The sequence below is a fragment of the Chiloscyllium punctatum genome, chromosome 36 (genome assembly GCF_047496795.1).
Source record: "Chiloscyllium punctatum isolate Juve2018m chromosome 36, sChiPun1.3, whole genome shotgun sequence".
NCBI lineage: Eukaryota > Metazoa > Chordata > Chondrichthyes > Orectolobiformes > Hemiscylliidae > Chiloscyllium > Chiloscyllium punctatum.
The window spans coordinates 70,838,313-70,857,207 of record NC_092774.1 but is presented as its reverse complement, the minus strand read 5'-3'; the positions used below and the strand labels follow the sequence as shown (position 1 = coordinate 70,857,207).

The window sequence follows — 18,895 nt, the reverse complement described above, 5'->3', positions numbered from 1 at the left end:
TGGAACCAGAGGATCCTAAGATATAGGAGCAGAAACTAAGTCATTCAATCATGGCTGAAACGTTTCTCAACTCCATTCTCCCGCTTTCTCCCCATAACCTTTGATCCAAGTTATCAGCTTGGATAGGTGACTGGCTGATGGGCAGAAGACAGACAGTCCGAATTGATGGCTTTTTTTTCTGAATGGCAAGATGTAACTAGTCCGGTGCCACAGGGTTGGGTCCTTGGACCTCAACTATTTACAATCTACATTAGGGACTTGGATACACGTATAAAAGGCTCATTTGCCAAATTTGTGGATGACACATAAATAGGCGTGATGGTAAATTGCAATGAGGAAACATGAACCATTCAAATGGATCGAGATAGGTTAGGAGAGTGGGCCAAAATGTGACAATCAAGAACCTACCTATCTCTCTATTAAATAAACTCAATGAATCTTTCTCATGTCCAGGGAATTTTGAAATATTGTAACTAATGTATCCACAATCTCCACTGCCACTTCCTTTAGTACCCTAGGATGTAGGCAATCAGGCCCAGGGGAGTTGTTTGCCCTCAATCCTAATAGTGTACCTATCGACGTTGATTTGACTTTGACTTTGACTTGCTCGTTCCAATCCGAATGGTACTGGTGTCCTCCAACGTGAAAACTGAGGAAAAGTATTGATTTAGCAGCTCTGTCATTTCAGTGTTCCCCTTATTAACTCACCTGTTTCACCTTCCAAGGAACCAACATTTACTTTAGCGACTCTGTTCCCTTTGGCACAACAATAGAAGCTTTTGATATTTTATATTAGGCTTCTTTAGTAATTTACCTTACCTATTTCTATTCATTTTTTAAAACCCCTTTGTTTGTGTCTGGAAGTTTCCCGATGTTTCAGCCTTCCAAAGGTCTGGAGTAACATTCCTGAACAGGCTGAACATTAAAAAGAAAACCACATTCACATTTAAATGACACCCACCTTTCAGGGGCTGGGGGCGGGGAAAACCAACCCCCATTGTCTCCTATTGGTTGGAGGGCTCCCCAACCACGCCCCTCAGTTGGTGACGACATTGTTTGGACCACGCCCCCTGTGTGTTGGCGCATGTGCAGTGTAGGTCCCGCGGCCGGACAATGACAGTGTTACTGAGTGTGGGAGAGGAATGGCGCCGGCGGCTGAAGGAACAAGAACAGGAGCCGCTGGAAAAGCTGAGCAGGTCCGGCAGCTCGTGTCGGGAGAAATGTGAGGACGGGTTTCGGGTCCCGGTGATCCTCCTTCAGGACAGGACCAGGTTTCAGAAACATCCCGGGGAGGTCGCCAGGCCCGAGCGCCAAGACCTGGCTCCTGCCCCCGGGGAGAGGAGACAGTGAGACAGGGTAGGATTGGGAACCGCGGGAGGAGGGAGACTGGGGAGTTTATAAACTCCTAGGGGGAGGACTGAGGCCTCCAATAGAAGCCCCACAGGCCCCAGTGTTTACTTCACCGGCGAAGGAGCTCTCGGGTTGCCCGGGCAACCGGCCGCCATCTTTGTGAGGGTCAGGCGCGTGTTGTCCTGGGACGGGGTTGTTGGATTGTTGTATAATATTGATCTCCTCTGTACTTTTAATCTTGAATATTTTAAAAATGCACACTGGCTTCAATTTATGAATTCTAAGTACAGAAGCAAATTATAAACATCTCCTTACATGGATCCCAACATGTGCATAGGAGCCAAGACTGCCTCAAGATTTACTGAGGTGCTGAATCAACAGCTCTTTCTCTTTTGATTAATGAAGGTGGTGCCCAGCAGACTCCTGCACACAGCCTGTTCTGTCAGCCTTTATGGGAAAGGTAGGATAGCGAAACATCTCTATGACTCTATAATTGCTGAGATTAGCTTTACAGCCTTTCTTAAACCAGGCTGCAATGTTTGCAGTTCTCTAGTCTTCTGGCACCTCCTCCAAGTCCATGGAAGACTGATAAATTATGGCTTCCACAATTTCTGTCATGCCTTCCTTCAAGATTGTTGGATGCATTTCATCAGTGCCTTGTCAAACTTTAAGTACCAAATGCTTATCAAAGTCTCCTTTCATGTTAATTTTGAACTCTTGGGAGGTCATGTTGAGGCTGTACAGAACATTGGTTAGGCCACTGTTGGAATATTGCGTCCAATTCTGGTCTCCTTCCAACGAAAAGATGTTGTGAAACTTGAAAGGGTTCAGAAACGATTTACAAGGATGTCCTAGGGTTGGAGGATTTGAGCTATAGGGAGAGGTTGAACAGACTGGAGCTGTTTTCCCTGGAGCATTGGAGCCTGAGGGGTAACCTTATAGAGGTTTGCAAATTTATGAGGGGCATGTATAGGATAAATAGACAAAGTCTTTTCCCTGGGTTCGGGTCTGTTTCCATTCTGTACATCTCTATGACTCTGGTTACATCTGTAAGATTCTGAATCAGCACCTTGAGCAGAATTAGAGTGGAGTGAAAACAGAGGGGGAGAGAGAGTGGGATGGTGCTTTCAATTTTGTGGAATAACAAAAGAAAAGTATATTCCGCAGAAAGTAGAATTGCTTGTTCAGAGTTGTTACCCTGCACTGAGTGTAATGACTTTTGTAATCTCTTTTTACAGAGTATTTGAAGATCTGAAGACGGAAATTTCAAAATTGACAGATGAAGGCCTTATGCCCGAAGCATTGACTCTTCTGCTTCTCGGATGCTGCCTGACCTACAGTGCTTTTCCAGCGTCACACTTTTGAAGTCTTGACTCTCCAGCATCTGCAGTCCTCACTTTCACATCAATGTCAGACAGTGACACTGGGACATCGGGACTGCAACGATTTTTGACTGTGATTCTGTGAGAAGGAGCAAAGCGTTTGCTTCCTGCTCGAGTACATTTTCATAATCAGTGGGACTGGATGAGAGACCCTACGTTGCAGCGCAGTGATTGTGGAGCCTGAAACAGTTATACGGCCTGGAAAGAGGAATTCACGGCAGGGTGGGGCTGTACCCACGTTTGTGTGCGGCTGATGCTTCGGCCATGGAGAAACCTGAGGAATCCCGCCCCATGAAGAAACCGTGGAAGTGTGGCGACTGTGGGAAAGGCTTCTGTGCCCCGTCTGCTCTGGAGACTCATCGGCGCAGTCACACTGGTGAGAGGCCCTTCAGCTGCCCCGAGTGCAGGAAGGGCTTTACCCAGGCATCCGCCCTGCTGACCCACCGGCGGGTCCACACGGGGGAGAGGCCTTTCAGCTGCCCCGAGTGTGGGAAGGTCTTCAGCAATTCCTTTGCCCTGCTGAGGCACCAGCGAATCCACAAGGGGGAGAGGCCACTCTCCTGCCCCGAGTGCGGGAAAGCCTTCAGTGATTCCTCTCACCTGCTGACCTATCGGCGGGTACACACAGGGGAGAGGCCTTTCAGCTGCTCCGAATGCAGGAAGACCTTTACCCAGGCCTCTGCCCTGCTGATCCACCAGCGGCTCCACACAGGGGAGCGGCCCTTCAGCTGCCCAGAGTGTGGTAAAGGCTTCAGCGATTCCTCCACCCTGCAGACCCACCAGCGGGTCCACACGGGGGAGAGGCCCTTCAGGTGCTGTGAATGCGGAAAGTGCTTTACCCAGGCCTCTGCCCGGCTGAGACACCAGCGGTCCCACTCCGGGGAGAGGCCCTTCAGGTGCCCCGAGTGTGGGAAGGGCTTCGCCCGGGCCTCCAACCTCCAGACCCACCAGCGCATCCACACGGGGGAGAGGCCCTTTAGTTGTCCCAAGTGCGGGAAGTGCTTTACCCAGGCCATCACACTTCAGAAACACCAGCAGGTCCACATAGGGGAGAGGCCCTTCAGTTGCCCCAGGTGCAGTAAGGTGTTCACCTGCTCCTCCCACCTGCGGAGGCACCAGCACGTTCATGTACCATAGCAGGGGCATTGAAGGAGTGCCATTATTGACTGGAGTATTAACCCAGTTCTGGGGCCTCCCGGGTTTGAATCTTGCCGTGGCAGATGGTGAAATTGGAATTCAGTCAGTAATCTGGAGTTCCAAGTCTAACGATGAAGCCATTTTTCGGGGGGGGGTGGGGGTGGGGGGTGGTGTTGGGGTGAGAAAACCCCCATCTGATTGACACACGTCATTTTTCGGGAAGGAAACTGCCGTTGTGGGAAAGGATTCACTCAGTCATCCCAGCTGCATCCTTTACCCTGTCTGGCCGATGGTTGACTCCACACTGCACCCATGCCCCCCCTCCGTGCCCTCCGCCCCCTTTCTCTCTCCCACTGGGCCCCTCCCATTCCCTTTTTGCTGGGGCGGGGGGAATCTGAAGCTGTAACAAAGTTGGGTCACAATAAAGGGTTACCTGAACTTACCGCCAGGCTCAGACTCTCATTGATGGCTTTGAGCTTCAAATGGTTTTTGTTTTAAACCTGTTGATTTCTTTCAGCCTCCTGCACTAAGTTTCCAATGTCGTGTATCAGATGGAACAGTGAATGAGTAGCTCGTATCGTTGGAAATTGCAGATATTTCAGGAGTGCAGGTACTGTGTTGTTTTATGGGCATTGTAAAGTTTCCTGGCAGCACCAGGAGGTGGGGGCTGTGTTCATTCGAAATGATGGGCAGTTGCTGGTGTTGGACTGAGGTGGAGAAAGTTAAAATCGACACAACTCCAGGTTAGAGTCCCAACAGATTTATTTGGAAGTGCTAGCTTTCGGAGCGCTGCTCCTTCATCGGGTAGGTGTTGAGCAGGATCATAAGACATAGAATTTATCGCAAAACATTACAGTGTCACGCAGTTGATAAGATTTCCTGAACAAGTTCAGTTGCAATTCAGTCTTTCATCTTTTAGAATGGGTTGCAGGTTTCGGTTCATTAACATGTATATCCCAGAACTACTTTTAAGTCACATTCTCCCGATGACTTAAGATTTTGTAAAACTCGGTGACATCTCAGCTCAGACAAAGCAAGAAAGGTGTGAGGTTCAAGTCTCTCTGTATCCCAGTCCTGAGTCACACATGTTCTATTTCCAAAGTAGGAATTTATAAAATATTACATAGATTGACTGCCTGCAGATTGTATTTTGCTCAAAAAGCACAATGTATCTGCAAATGCAAATTCACTGCATAGGTTTGTTTGTGTGTGTGTGCGCGCGCGCATGAGAGAGAGAGAGAGAGAGAGAGACAGTGTGAGTATTTGCATGTGCATGCTTGATAAAGTGTGTCGATGCAGTAGAGTATAAGCCTGTGAGAGGGTGTGTGCATGGATTTATGTGTGAGCGAGGGTCTGTGTGACTGGGTGTGTATGTGTGGGAGTGAGAGACAGTGTTAAGTGTAGTGTGGTCACCCAAGGTCTCGGTTGAGACCGTCCTCGTGGGTTCCAAACTTGGCTATCGGCCTCTGCTTGGCCAGTAGAAACAATTCAGCAGTTACTGGGTGACATGGTGGCTCAGTGGTTCGCAGTGCTGCCTCGCAGCACCAGGGATCCCGGTTCGATTCCCACCTCGGGCAACTGTCTATGTAGAATTGGCACATTCTCCACATGGGTTTCCTCCGGGTGCTTCAGTTTCCTCCCACAATCCAAAAGATGTGCAGGTCATGCTAAATTCCACATAGTGTTGGGTGCATTAGTCAGGGGTAAATTTAAGGTAGGTGAATAAGTCTGGGTGGGTTACTCTTTGGAGGGTCAATGTGAGCATTTTGGGCCAAAGGGCCTGTTTCCATACTGTAGAGAATCGAATCTAATCTACACACACACATTGGAGAGGGCAGGGTGAGACTTGTCTTTCACTTTGCAGAAGGTGGGAGGTCCTGGATGCTGTGATTCAGCGTAAACACATGCTGGAAGACCTTTGGCTCAGAGAGATGGAGTTGGTAGCCAGGCTGCAGACACGTCACTGGGAAAGTTAACCGGACACTTTACTCCAGGAGATGGTCATTCCCCTCTGGACAGAGCCTTCTGATTAGGTCAGTGGACAGGGTCAGAAGGGTGTGAGTGTGAATCACACAGGGAAAGGGGATCTGAGATTGGGAGGCGGGGGAGCAGCTAACTGGCTGAGTGGTGGGGGGACGCTGGGGGTAAGGGCAGAATATTGACAGGTGATTGTCGTCTTTCTCTGAAGTTAGCAGCAGGAGGCCAGATGGCATCGGTGTCTGTCTGGCACCAGGTTCAGGAACCGACGTGCTCAGGACAGGAGAAGTGGGAAAGGGAGGCTGCAGTGGGTGTGGTCCACAAATCTCAGGAGGGCAGAGCCTCTGCTGAGGGCGCATGAGAAATCAGAAGCTAAAAAGATAAAGCAGAACATCAAAGCTCTGGGTGGCATGGTGGCTCAGTGGTTAGTACTGCAGCCTCATAGTGCTGGGTTTGATTCCAGCCTCAGGTGACTTTGGCACATTGTCCCCCTTGTGTCTGCGTGGGTTCCTCCCACAATCCAAAGATCTGCAGTTTAGGGTGGATCAGCTGTGCTGAAGTGTCCAAGGATATGCATTTTCAGGTGGGTAAGCCATAGGGAACTGCAGGGCTGTATGGTAAGTGGGTTGGTCTGGTGGGATGCTATTTGGAAGGTCAGTGTGAGGTAAATGGGCTGAATGGCCTGCAGGGATTATGTGATTCTACTGCTTTAGCCATTTGTATATTGAGAAATTATTACTGTGGTGCTGGGGAAGGTGGGATTTGAAGTGTCACTGCCCTCTGTCCATTCTCTTTCTGTCCCGGTCCATTTTCTCTCTTGACACCGACCCTTACTCCTCCAACCTCAACCATTCTCTTTCCCCACCACCTGTTATTTCTCGTGCCTCCATCCCTCTTTGATCGCTGTAACAAGCCCTTGTAAGAAGAGAGAGACAGATGGTGATGACTCTACCTGGGAGATGGGGGTGCACGAGAAATGGCTGATCTTTAACATTGAGAATAGCTACTCAGAAACAACATTAAAGCATGTTCAATTCTATTTTTTAAAAAGCTGCAGGCATCTTTCTGAAACTTGTGTTGAAATATGTGCAATTTGGCCACAGTTGAGGACAGGCTGTAAGGGGTGAGTTGCCTATTCTAATTTTGTCAAATTGGTTCCATGTAGAAATAGAGTCATGGAGCATGGAATGGAACAGTGCCGACCAGATATCCTAAATTATTCTATTCCTATTTGCCAACATTTGGCCCAAACCCCTTTAAACCTTCCTATTCGTACACCCATCCAGATGCCTTTTAAAAGTTGTAATTGTACCAGCCTCCGCTCCGGCAGCTCATTCAATACATTTACCATCCTCCGCGTGAAACAAGTTACCCCTTAGGTCCGTTTTAAACCTTTCCCCACTCACCCTAAACTAATGTCCTCTCGTTCTGGCATTTCTTGAGGCAAATTAAAAGTCACACGTTTTTTCTAATCCTTTGGTGCCTCATCTTTCCCCACTCAACCTAAACCTATGCCCTCCAGTTTGTGGCTCCCCGAACCGAGGGTAAAGAAACACACAAGTTGAGCAGCCAGTCAAAATGCAAAAGGAATACAATGTCGAGCCACGGGGGTGGAGGGGGGAAGGAAATTGTGGTTCAACTTTTTCTTCCTCCGATTGGCATTTGGACACTTCAAATCTGTCAGGAACGTAAGCATTTCTGAAGTGCATAATGCGCATGCCCCTCGGTGTCAGCAAGAACTGCGCATGTCTGCTAGTGTCAGCAAAAGACTGTGCATGCTCCTGGTTGTACGCACAAACGACTTATGACCTACTTTTGATGGACCAATAGGGAACTCGGGAGAACCGGAAGGAATCTTGTCCTCCTGCCAATCAGAGCACCGCTATTGTCTGAATGCGGAAGTTGAACAATGAGCTTCTGAAGCAGCACCTGCTGCTGCTCCTGTCTCTCTAAATGAAGATTGAGCTTTATCCCAAACTGCAACTTTCTTCCTCTGTCCAACAACTGTGAGTACGGCACTCTCTTTTCTCGCCATCTGTTCCAATTTTTTTCCATTTTGGCGTTCAATTGTTGACTTCCAACAACTGAAAGGAAAGGGAGTGAATTCAGGGTGGGGACAGAGTGTAGAAATATTGGTCGACAGTGTGGTGCTGGAAAAGCATAGCAGGTCAGGCAGCATCCGAGGAGCAGGAAAATCAACGTTTCGGGCAAAGGTCCTTCATCAGGAATTTTCCTGCTCCTCGGATGCTGCCTGACCTGCGTGCTTTTCCAGCACCACACTCTCGACTCTAATCTCCGGCATCTGCAGTACTCACTTGTCTAGAAATGTTGGTCCAGATCTGTGTCTCAATTGGCAATCACATGACAGATGCATGACCACAATGTGATAATATAGCCTTTGCTGTGGGAAAACAAAAGCAGAAAGGAGGTGCATTGTTTTAATGGTGATATGTTGGGATATGGAGAAAGTGAGGAGTGCAGATGCTGGAGATCAGAGTTGACAAGTGTGGCCCTAGAAAAGAACAGCAGGTCAGACAGCATCCAAGGTCCGGGAGAGTCGACGTTTTGGACACGAGCCGTTCATCGGGAATGTTATGTGGATGTACAAAGAGGTTTCAGTGTCTTTCTACACCAGTCAATACCCATTGTCAGACAGGTGCACTAAGCAGTCAGCAGGGCAAGTGGTGTATTAGCAAGAGGAATTGAGTTCAGAAGTGGGTGGGGCCTTCCTGTGGTTAGGGGGTTATTGAATATATTCAAGGCTGAGTTCATCTGATTTTTGAACAACAATGAAATGGATGGTTATGAGGGAACAGAAAACATGGTTTTAAGAACAGTTACAGAATCGTACAACACAGAAACAGATACTTGATTTCATGCTGACTATATTCATAAACTAAACTAGTCCTACCTTGTTTGGCCTATATATCTCTGAGCCTTTCCTATTCATAAGAGCAGAAATTAAGCCATTCAGCCCACTGGATCTGCCCATACCATTCAATCACGGCTGAGAAGTGTCTCAGCCCCATTCTCCTGTTTTCTCCCTGTAACCCTCGATCCCCTTGATAATCAAGAACTGTTTCTGTCTCAGTGTTAAATATCCTCAGTTACCTGACCTCCACAGCCTTCTGTGGCAATGAATTCCATCAGTTCACCACTCTCTGGCTAAAGAAATTTCTCCTAATCTCCGTTCTGAAAGGTCTTCCCTTTACTCTAAGGCTCTGCCCTCGGCTGCTAGTCTCTCCTTCCAATGGAAACATCTTCCCAACATCAACTCTGTCCAGACCATTGAATATTCTGTTTGTTTCAATTAGATTCCCCTGAGTGTGGCCCTGTTAATCAGCATGAACCCAGACCCTTCAGGATGAGGTACAGCAGGGATTAGGTTCAACAAAGTGAGAATGGAGGGAGTGTGTGGGATGGAGATTTTGAGCTTCCAGGGAATAAGAAGTACAGAGAGTTCGCTATAAATTAGAATTGATTGGATGGGGCAATGGGCCAGGGAGTGGCAGATGGAGATTAATTTAGGGAAATGTGATGTTTGCATTTTGGTAAGGTAATCCAGGTAGGACAGTTAAGGGAGTGTTTCAGAACAAAGAGACCTTGGAGTGCAGGTTCATTGTTCCTTGAAAGTGCAGTCTCAGGTAGCCAGAATAGTGAAGAAGGCATTTTGTATGCTTTCCTTTATTAGTCAGAGCATTGAGTATCGGAGTTGGGAGGTCATGTTGTGGCTGTACAGGACATTGGTGAGGCCATTTTTAAAATACTGCATTCAATTCTGGTCTTCCTGCTACAGGAAAGATGGTGTGAAACTTTGAAAGGGGTCAGAAAAGACTTGAAAGGCTGTTGTCAGAGTTGGACGGTTTGATCTACAGAGAGAGGCTGAATCGGTCAGGGATATTTTCCTGGAGCATCGGACGCTCCGGGATGACCTTATAAATACTTATAAGGGGCATGGATAGGGTGAATGCAAAAGTAGAGAGCATATGTTTGAGGTGAGAGGGGAATGATTTAAAAGGGACATGAAGGGCAACTTGTTTCCTGCAGAAGGTAGTGCATGTATTGAATGAGCTGTCATAGGAAGGGGTGGAGCCTGATACAATTACAGCATTTAAAAGGCATCTGGATGGGTACAAGAATAGGAAGGGTTTAGAGGGATATGGGCCAAATGCTGGTAAATGGGACTAGATTAAGTTAGGATATCTGGGCGGCACATACGAGTTGGACTGAAGGGTCTGTTTCTGAGCTGTATGACTCTCTGGGTCTTTGGTGAAACCAGAAGTGTCATTGTGAAGACTGGACTTTCAGAGCACCCTTCAAAGATGGTTTGTCCTTACTGGGAGCAGAAGATGTTACAATGAAATCTTTCATTTATGAGACAGCACCTGAGTGAGTGAGTACATCTGAGATTTTGGTGGAAAGTGGGATTTCATGCACTGTGGGGATGAAACCCTACCCTATCCAGTCATTTCTGCTGGTGGGTGAGACCACTCCAAGATTAGTTGGAGTAGATTTAGGATAGAGAGAAGGAAGAACTGCTTTTCCCAGAGAATAGTGAATCTACGTAATTCTCTGCCCAGGGAAGCAGTAGAGGCAGCTTAATTAAGTATATTCAGGACACAGTTAGATGGGTTTTTGCATGGTAAAGGTATTAAGGGTAGTTGGGACAATGCAGGGAGGAGAAGCTGAGACAATGGAGAGATCAGTCATTATCTAAATGAATGGCAAAGCAGACTCGATGGGCCAAATGACCTCCTCCTGCTTCTATTACTATGAAACTCTAACCATGCATTTCCCATGGCTAACCCGGCTAACCCACCTAACCTGCACATCTCTGGACACTATGGGCAATTTAGCATGGCCAATCCGAATCAAGGCCAGTGAGCAATACAGTGATGTGAAAAATGAACATCCGAGAACGACAGAAAGACATGGAGAGTAAATGTCCCAGCAATCAAAACTGGATTCTAAAGATCATAAAAATTGAAACTAAAAATGGTATGTCTGAATGTGTGCTGCATTGCAGCAAAAGCGAATGAATTGACTGCACACATTAAAGGGAATAATTAAAATATGGGACTCCTTACAGAGATATGGCTCCAGGATGACAAGGATTGGATCCTCAATATTGAGGAGGTGATCAAATGGAAAGTAAGATCAAGGTAGAGGGTTAGCACAGGTAATCAAAGAACTGATCACAGGGGAATCTGGTGTCAGCTCCGATTTCAGGTCCTGATTTCTCACCCCTTCTGGATTCCTGCTGTGATGCTTTGACCCCCCCTTTTTCTTTACACCTTTCGGAACAATAAGTCAATCCAGACCCACAATCTCCCAGCCTGTTAACCATCCAGACACCGAGTGTAGTCATAGCAGGGAATAAAACAAGAAATGTGAACCAAAATTAGAAATAAGTAGGTGCTTGTGCTTAATATTGTTCAATAGGAAGGAAACCAGAAATACTATTCTCCCAGGATTTCTACAGTGCCTTATTTGAGGAATTCCCACACTGTTACATCGAGCTAATAGTACCCACTATGATTTACAACAATATGTATACCAACAGAAAAAAAAGTATCTGTTGTCAAATTGACATCGAGGTATACAGCATGGAACAGACTTTTTCTCTCTCTCATGCACACACATGCACGAGACCATGGGGGTGAATTTGTGTTTGCCAAATGATATTTACATATGCATTCTATTTTCCTCAAAAAAATGCACAATCTGCAGGCAGTTAATACATGTAATATTTTGTAAATTTCACTTTGGAAATAGAACCAGTCTGACTCTAGACTGGGATACAGACAGATTCTGACCTCACACCTTTAATGCATTGTTTGAGCTGAGGTGTCTCCTTTTGTTATAAAGCCTTAGTTATCCTGAGAAGGTGCTTTACAGGAAGTTCTGGGATTTACATATTAATGATATCTGCAATCCATTGTAAAAGATGAAAGATTTAACGATTCAGGTTTGTTCAATATATCATTTTAATGCCAGGACACTGTAATGCTTTTCCAGAAATTCTGTGTCTTGTGATCCTACACTTCACAACCACCTGATGAAGGAGCAGCGCTCCAAATGCTAGTGCTTCAAGATAAACCCATTGGACGATAACCTGGTGTTGTGATTTTTAACTTTTTGTCCAGGTAAGGTTTGATTGGCCAGGTCAAATTACCCATAGTACTCAAGGATGTGCAGGTTAGGGTGGATTGGTGGTGCTAAATTACCCACAGTTCCCAGGGATGTGCAGGTTAGGGTGGATTGGCGGTGCTAAATTACCCACAGTGCCCAGGGATGTGCAGGTTAGATGTATTAATCAAGGGGTAAATGTAGAGCATTGCAGGTTCACCCTGAATTGACATTTTTTGACTTCCCAAAATCAGACCTGCTCAGTCTCAGCAATATCCCAGTGTTGTGAAAGATATTAAATTTCAGGTGGAGTTCTCCAAAACTCAGTCTTGACGTTTTTGCTTTTCTGCCCCTATAATCAACACCTTCAGGAGAATGAGTTAGAGCGGAGGGCGGGAGAGAGAGAGAGAGAGTGAGTGTGGGATAGTGCTTTCAATTTTGTGGAATAACGGCACAAACAAATTGCTTGTTCTGAATTTTTATTCTGGACTGACAGTAATGAATTTTGTAATCTCTTTTTTCAGAGTATTTGAAAATTTGAAGACGGAAGTTTCAAAATCAACAGATGAAGGACTTAAGCCCAAAATGTTGACTCTCCTGCTCCTCAGGTGCTGCCTGACTTGCTGTGCTTTTCCAGCATCGCACTTTTCGATACTGACTCTCTCGCGTCTGCAGTCCTCACTTTGACGTCAATGTCTGACAGTCACTCAATCCATCGGGACCGCAACAATTTTCAACTATGATTCTGTGAGAAGGACCAAAGCGTTTTGGTTCCTGTTTCAGTCCGTTTTCACATCAGTGGGACTGGATGAGAGACCCTACTGTTGGAGTGCACTGAGTGTGGAGCCTGAAACAGTTATAAGGCCTGGGAAGAGGAATTCACGGAGGGGAGGAGCTCTACACGTGTTGTGTGCGGCTGAAGCTTCGGCCATTGAGAAACCTGAGGAATCCTGCCCCATGGAGAAACCGTGGAAGTGTGGTGACTGTGGGAAAGACTTCCGTTTCCCATCTGCTTTGGAGATTCATCGTCGCAGTCACACCGGGGAGAGGCCATTCCCCTGCACAGAGTGTGGGAAGGCCTTCAGCAATTCCTCCGACCTGGTGAGGCACCAGCGGGTCCACACCAGGGAGAGGCCCTTCAGCTGCCCCGAGTGTGGGAAGGCATTCAGGAATTACTCCGACTTGTTGAGGCACCGGCGGGTCCACACGGGGGAGCGGCCCTTCAGGTGCTCTGCATGCGGGAAGGGCTTTACCCAGGCCTCCACCCTGTTGGCCCACCGGCAGGTCCACACTGGGGAGAGGCTGTTCCTCTGCACAGAGTGCGGGAAGGGCTTCAGCAATTCCTTTGCCCTGCTGACCCACCAGCGGGTCCACACGGGGGAGAGGCCATTCCCCTGCACAGAGTGCAGGAAGGCCTTCAACAGTTCCTCCGACAGGCTGAAGCACCAGCGGGTCCACACTGGGGAGAGGCCCTTCAGCTGCCCAGAGTGTGAGAAGGGCTTTACCCAGGCCTCTGACCTGCTGAGACACCAGCGGGTCCACACAGGGGAGAGGCCATTCACCTGGTATCAGTGCGGGAAGAGTTTTAACCGCTCCTCCCACCTGCAGAGACACCAGAGAGTTCACATGCCATCGCAGGGGGTTTAAAGCAGCGACGGCTGCGTGCCTTTATCGACTGGACTATCAACCCAGTTCCGGGAGCTGCCAAGGCAGATGGTGGAATTGGAATTCGGTTAGAAATCTGGAGTTCAGAATCTAACAATGAAACAATTGTCAGGGAGGGGAGGGGGAATCCCCATCTGATTCACTCACAACCTTTTTAGGGAAGGAGACTGCTGTTGTGGGAACGGATTCACTCACTCGTCCCAGTGCATCCTTTACCCGGGCTGGCCTACACGTGACTCCAGACCCACAGCAGTCTGGTTGACTATTCTGCACTCCTTCTTTCCCACCCCCCCACCCCAACTCCAGCCGATGAGGGGGGAGAAACCTACTTGGAGACAAGGTATGTGTTCAAATTGGTGCATGAGGCAATACTACTTCTAGTTTATGGCTATACCAAGGATCCAATTACAAAAGGACAACTCGGTGCTGACAAATAGTAAAGAACGTGGGGGTGAGGGGTGAGGGGGGTGTGGGGAGAAGTGTGTGTGCTTTGACCTTGAGCTGTTTTTTTTAAAAAAAAGATACTTTTTCTACACCTTTTTGCTGGGCGGATCTAAAGCTGTAACAAAGTTGGGTCGCAATAAAAGTTACCTGAACTTACTGCTGGGCTCAGACTCTCATTGAAAGCTTTCAGCTCCAAGAGGTTTTTGTTTAAAAGCTGATCATTTCTTTCAACCACCTGCGCTAAATTTCCAATGTCATGTATCAAATGGAGCAGTGAATGAGTAGCTAGTATCATTAGAAATTGTAAATTTTTTAGGAATGCAGGCACTGCGTTGTTTTATCAGCATTGTAAAGTTTCGTGGCGGAAGTGTGGGCTGTGTTCACCAGAAACGTTGTGGAGGTGTCAGTGTTTGGACTGGTGTGCACAAAGTTAAAATCTCACAACACCAGGTTAGAGTCCAACTGGTTTATTTGGAAGCACTAGCTTTCAGAGCGCTGCTCCTTCATCAGGTAGCTGTGGAACAGGATCAGAAGACACAGATTTTATAGCAAAAGATCACAGTGTCATGCAACTGATAGGATATATTGAACAAACCTTGATTGCTGTTAAGTCTTCCATCTTTTAGAATGGTTTGCAGGTTTATGTTCATTTAATATGTAAATCCCAGAACTACTTTTAATTCATGTTCTCAAGATGACTTAAGGTTTTATAAAAATAGGTGACATCTCAGTTCAGACAATGCATGAAAGGTGAGAGGTTCGGTCTGTCTGTATCCCAATCTTGAATCAGACTGGTTCTATTTCCAAAGTATGAGTTGATAAAATATTACATGAATTGATTGCCTTCATTAACTGCCTGCCGATTTTTCCACAAAAAGCACACACTGAATCTATCTGCAAATATAATACTGCAAATGCAAATTCATCCCATGGACTTGTATGTATGTGCATGCATGAAAGAGTAGTGTGTGTGTGTGTGTGTGTTTTTGCATGTGTGATGGAGTATGAGGGTATCTGCAGTGGTGGATTTGTGTGTGTCTGAGAGAGACCATGTGTATGAGAGAGGGTCTGCGTGAGTGTGAGAGAGTGTAGGGTGTAGTGGGGTCACCCAAGGTTCTCCTCGTGGGTTCTGAACTTGATCATCAACCTCTGCTCAGCCACTGGAAACAGTTAAGCAGTGACACAACACACATCGGACAGGACAGAGTGGCACTTGTCTCACAGAAGGTGGGAGGCTCTGGATGCTATCATCCAGGGTAAACACACACTGGAGGACCTTCGGTTCAGATTCAGCTAGAGGCCAGGCTGCAGACACGGTGGTGGGTGGGGGGAATCTTAACCGGACACTTTATGCTGGGAGACGGTCATTCCCCTCAGGACAGCCTTCTGATTGGCTCAGGGATTGTCTCCGTTCTCTACAGTTCCCAGCTGGAGGCCAGATGACATTGGTGTCTGCCTGGTGCCAGGCTTCAGGAACCGATAAGAAGAGGGAGAGAGAACGGATGGTGATGACTCTACCTGGGAAATGGCTTATTTTTAAAATTAAGAATAGCTAAAATGATATATTCAGAAACATTATTAAAGCATGTTCAATTTTATAAGAAAGCTGCAGACATCTTTTGAAACTTGCATTGAAATATGTGCATTTAGGCCACAGCTGAGGACAGGCTGTAATGGGTGAATGGCCTATTCCTAGTCTTGTTAAATTGGCTCAGACTATGTCAAAAAAGAATCATAGAATTGTAGAGCACAGAAACAAAGCCTTCGGTCCCAACTGACCAGATATCCTAAATTAACCTAGTCTCATTTGCCGGCACTTTGCCCATATCCCTGTCAACCTTCCTGTTCATGTCCCCATCCAGATACCTTATATATGTTATAATTGTACCACTTCCTCTGGCAGCTCATTCAATTTACGTACTACTCTCTGTGTGAAACAAGTTGCCCCATAGGACACTTTTAAGTTTTTTCCCCTCACCCTAAACGACTTCTAGTTCTACTCCTGGACCTCTCCACCTCCGGAGAAATACCTTGTCTATTTACATTATCTATGCCCTTCATGATTTTATAAACCTCTATAAGGTTACCCCCTCAGTCTCCAATACTCCAGGGAAAACAGCTCCAACCTTTTCAGCCTCTCTCTGCAGCTCCAAACCTAACAACATCCTTATAAGTAAGTCATTTCTGAATCCTTTCAAGTTTCACAACATTCTTCCCACTGAGTGATCAATAGGCTGTGAACAATTTATTTTTTTGTTGGGGTGTAAGAGAGGGCATTTTTTAAGACCAGTTAACTTTCACACTTTTTCTTTCTAATCCGAGGTCACTCAAATCTTTCCCCACTTACCCTAAACCTATGCCCTCTCGTTTAGGACCCCCAACCCTGGGGAAAAGATATACAAAAGGTGAGCAGCCGAACGAATGCAAAAGGGCTAATAAATCGAGTCACAGATGGGGAAAAGAAAGTGGCTCCAGCCTTTTTTTCTCCTATTGGCATTTGGACACTTCAAATCTGCCAGTAATACCACCTCCCAGGATCTCCAGCGTCTCTGTGGCAGCGAGCACTGCGCATGCTTCTCGGAGTCAGCCAAAAAAACTACACCAGCTGCTCGGTGTCCGCGCACACGGCTCGCGCCCTTCTTTTGATGGACCAATAGGAAGCACTGGAGGACCGGAAGGAGGCTGATCCTCCTGCCAATCAGAGCGCCCCTATTGTCTGAATGCGGAAGTTGGAACATGAGCTTCGGAAGTTGCCGTTGTTGCTCCTCTCTCTCTCTGAATAAAGATTGAACTTCACCCTAGATTGCAACCTCCTTCCTCTGTCCAACATCTGTGAGTACGGCACTCTCTTTTCTCACTACATTTTCAATTTCTTTTCTAAGTTCTGAGCTTCAGTTGTTGACTTGCAGCAACTGAAAGGAAATGGGGTGAATCGGGGGTTGGGGGAACAGACTCTGCAAGCGTTGGTTCAGGTCTGTGGCTCCATTGGCAAACGCATCAACACAATGTAATGATTTTGCCTTTGCTGTGGAATAAAATGCAGAAAAAAAGGTGCATTGTTTAAATAGTGATATATTGGGCATGTGGAGAAAGTGAGGGCTGCACATGCTGGAGATTAGAGTCGAAAAGTGTGTTGCTGGAAAAGCACAGCAGGTCAGGCAGCATCCGAGGACCAGGATTGTTGGTGATTTGGACACGAGCCCTTCGTCAGGAATGATATGTGGATGTACAAAGGGGCCTCAACATCCTTCCACACCAGTCACTGCCAGTTGTCAGACAGGTGTAGTAAGCAATCAGCAAGGCAAGTGGTACATTAGCAAGAGTTCAGAAGTTGGGATGGCTTTCTGTGATCAGGCAGCCATTGAATATATTCAAGCCTGAGTTCATCTGATTTCTGAACCACAAAAAAGTGGATGGTGATGGGGGAAGGCAAAAATAATAGTTTTAAGACCAGTACAGAACAGTTACAGAGTCATACAGCTCAGAAACAGACACTTCAGTCCAACTAGTCCATGCTGAATATATTCACAAACTAAACTAAACTAGTCCCATGTAGTTTGGCCCATATCCCTCTGAACCTTTCCTACTCATGTACTTATCCAAATGTCTTTTAAATGTTATTACTGTACCTATATCCACCACTTCCTTAGGACATTGATTCCACACACAAACCACTCTCCTCCAAAAAAAGGTGTTCCTCATGTCTTTTTTAAATCTTTCTCCTCTCTCCTTAAAAGTTTGCTCCCTAATCTTGAAACCCCTATCTGAAGGAAACAGCACCAGCCACTCACCTCATTGACACCCCTCTTGGTTTTATAAACTTCTCAACTTCCTGTGCTCCTGTGAAAAAAGTCCCAGCCTATCCACTTAGATGTAGGTATATTCATATCCAGTTATGATCTGTTCAGTGCTGGTGCATGCTCAAAAGACCAAATGGCTGACTCCTGCTCCCAATTCTCTCTCACTGTGTCCAACACAGCGAGAGACCATAAAACATAAGAACAGAAATTAGACCATTCAGCCCATCAGGTCTTCTCATACCACACAACTGTGGTTGATAAGTTTCTCAACCTCATTCTCCCACTTCCTCCCCGTAACCCTTGATCCCCTTGATACTCAAGAACCTATCTATCTCAGTCTTAAATACCCTCAGTGACCTAGCCTCCATAGCCTCATGTCGCAATAAATTCCACGGATTCACCACTCTCTGGCTGAAAAGATTCTCCCTTCCAAAAGGTCTTCCCTTTTCTAGTCTCTTTCAGGTCCTGGTCTCGCCCATCAATGGAAACATCTTCCCAATGCCCACTTTGTTTAGGCCTTTCAATGTTCTGTATGTTTCAATTATATCTCCCCTGAGTGTGAGTGTGGGGCTGTGTTATGGGCTAAACCAGACCACTCAAAACATTCTTAAGCAGGCAGCCCCAGACCATAACTTTGCAATTTGATTTGGTAAGTGTACAATGAAAATTACCTGGAGTAAATTAGCTCAGTTGACTACTAGATTTTAAAACAGACAAAAATTTATTCACAAAATTACACAATGAAACACAAAGATCAGAATAAAGAACCCCTACAGAACTCAACCTTGCCAACTAGACTCAGTTATGCTGTTCTGAATATACACAACAGTCCCAATAAGCCAACTCCCTTTGAAAACCAGTACAAATGGAACACATGCTTATAGGTTGAAGTTGAGAGGCAGAAAAGAGAGAGATTTTCCACACAGCTCCCTGTTGAACTTCCAACCAGTTCAATACTGAACTAAAACTGCTCAGCTCACTCCCCTTGCTTTATACAGGTCAATTCTAAAA

General features: G+C 46.4%; 1 protein-coding gene across 1 annotated transcript; it reads left to right on the top strand.

Annotated features, from left to right (window-relative positions):
- The first annotated feature begins 1,014 nt into the window (after positions 1-1,014).
- Positions 1,015-14,102, top strand: LOC140460126 (uncharacterized). Its single transcript, XM_072554524.1, has 4 exons — positions 1,015-1,356; positions 2,589-3,868; positions 6,062-6,134; positions 12,666-14,102. The coding sequence occupies exons 2-4, from the start codon at positions 2,997-2,999 to the stop codon at positions 13,620-13,622; spliced, it is 1,902 nt and encodes a 633-aa protein (XP_072410625.1). The 5' UTR covers positions 1,015-1,356; positions 2,589-2,996; the 3' UTR covers positions 13,623-14,102.
- Positions 14,103-18,895: the final 4,793 nt, after the last annotated feature.

Bases quoted from the DNA above. Each gene is read 5' to 3' on its own strand.
- LOC140460126 (XM_072554524.1), top strand. From the start codon at position 2,997: ATGGAGAAACCTGAGGAATCCCGCCCCATGAAGAAACCGTGGAAGTGT. The intron at 3,869-6,061 runs GCAGGGGCATTG...CTCTGAAGTTAG, and splicing joins CAGCACGTTCATGTACCATA to CAGCAGGAGGCCAGATGGCA. The intron at 6,135-12,665 runs GTGGGAAAGGGA...TCACTTTGACGT, and splicing joins ACGTGCTCAGGACAGGAGAA to CAATGTCTGACAGTCACTCA.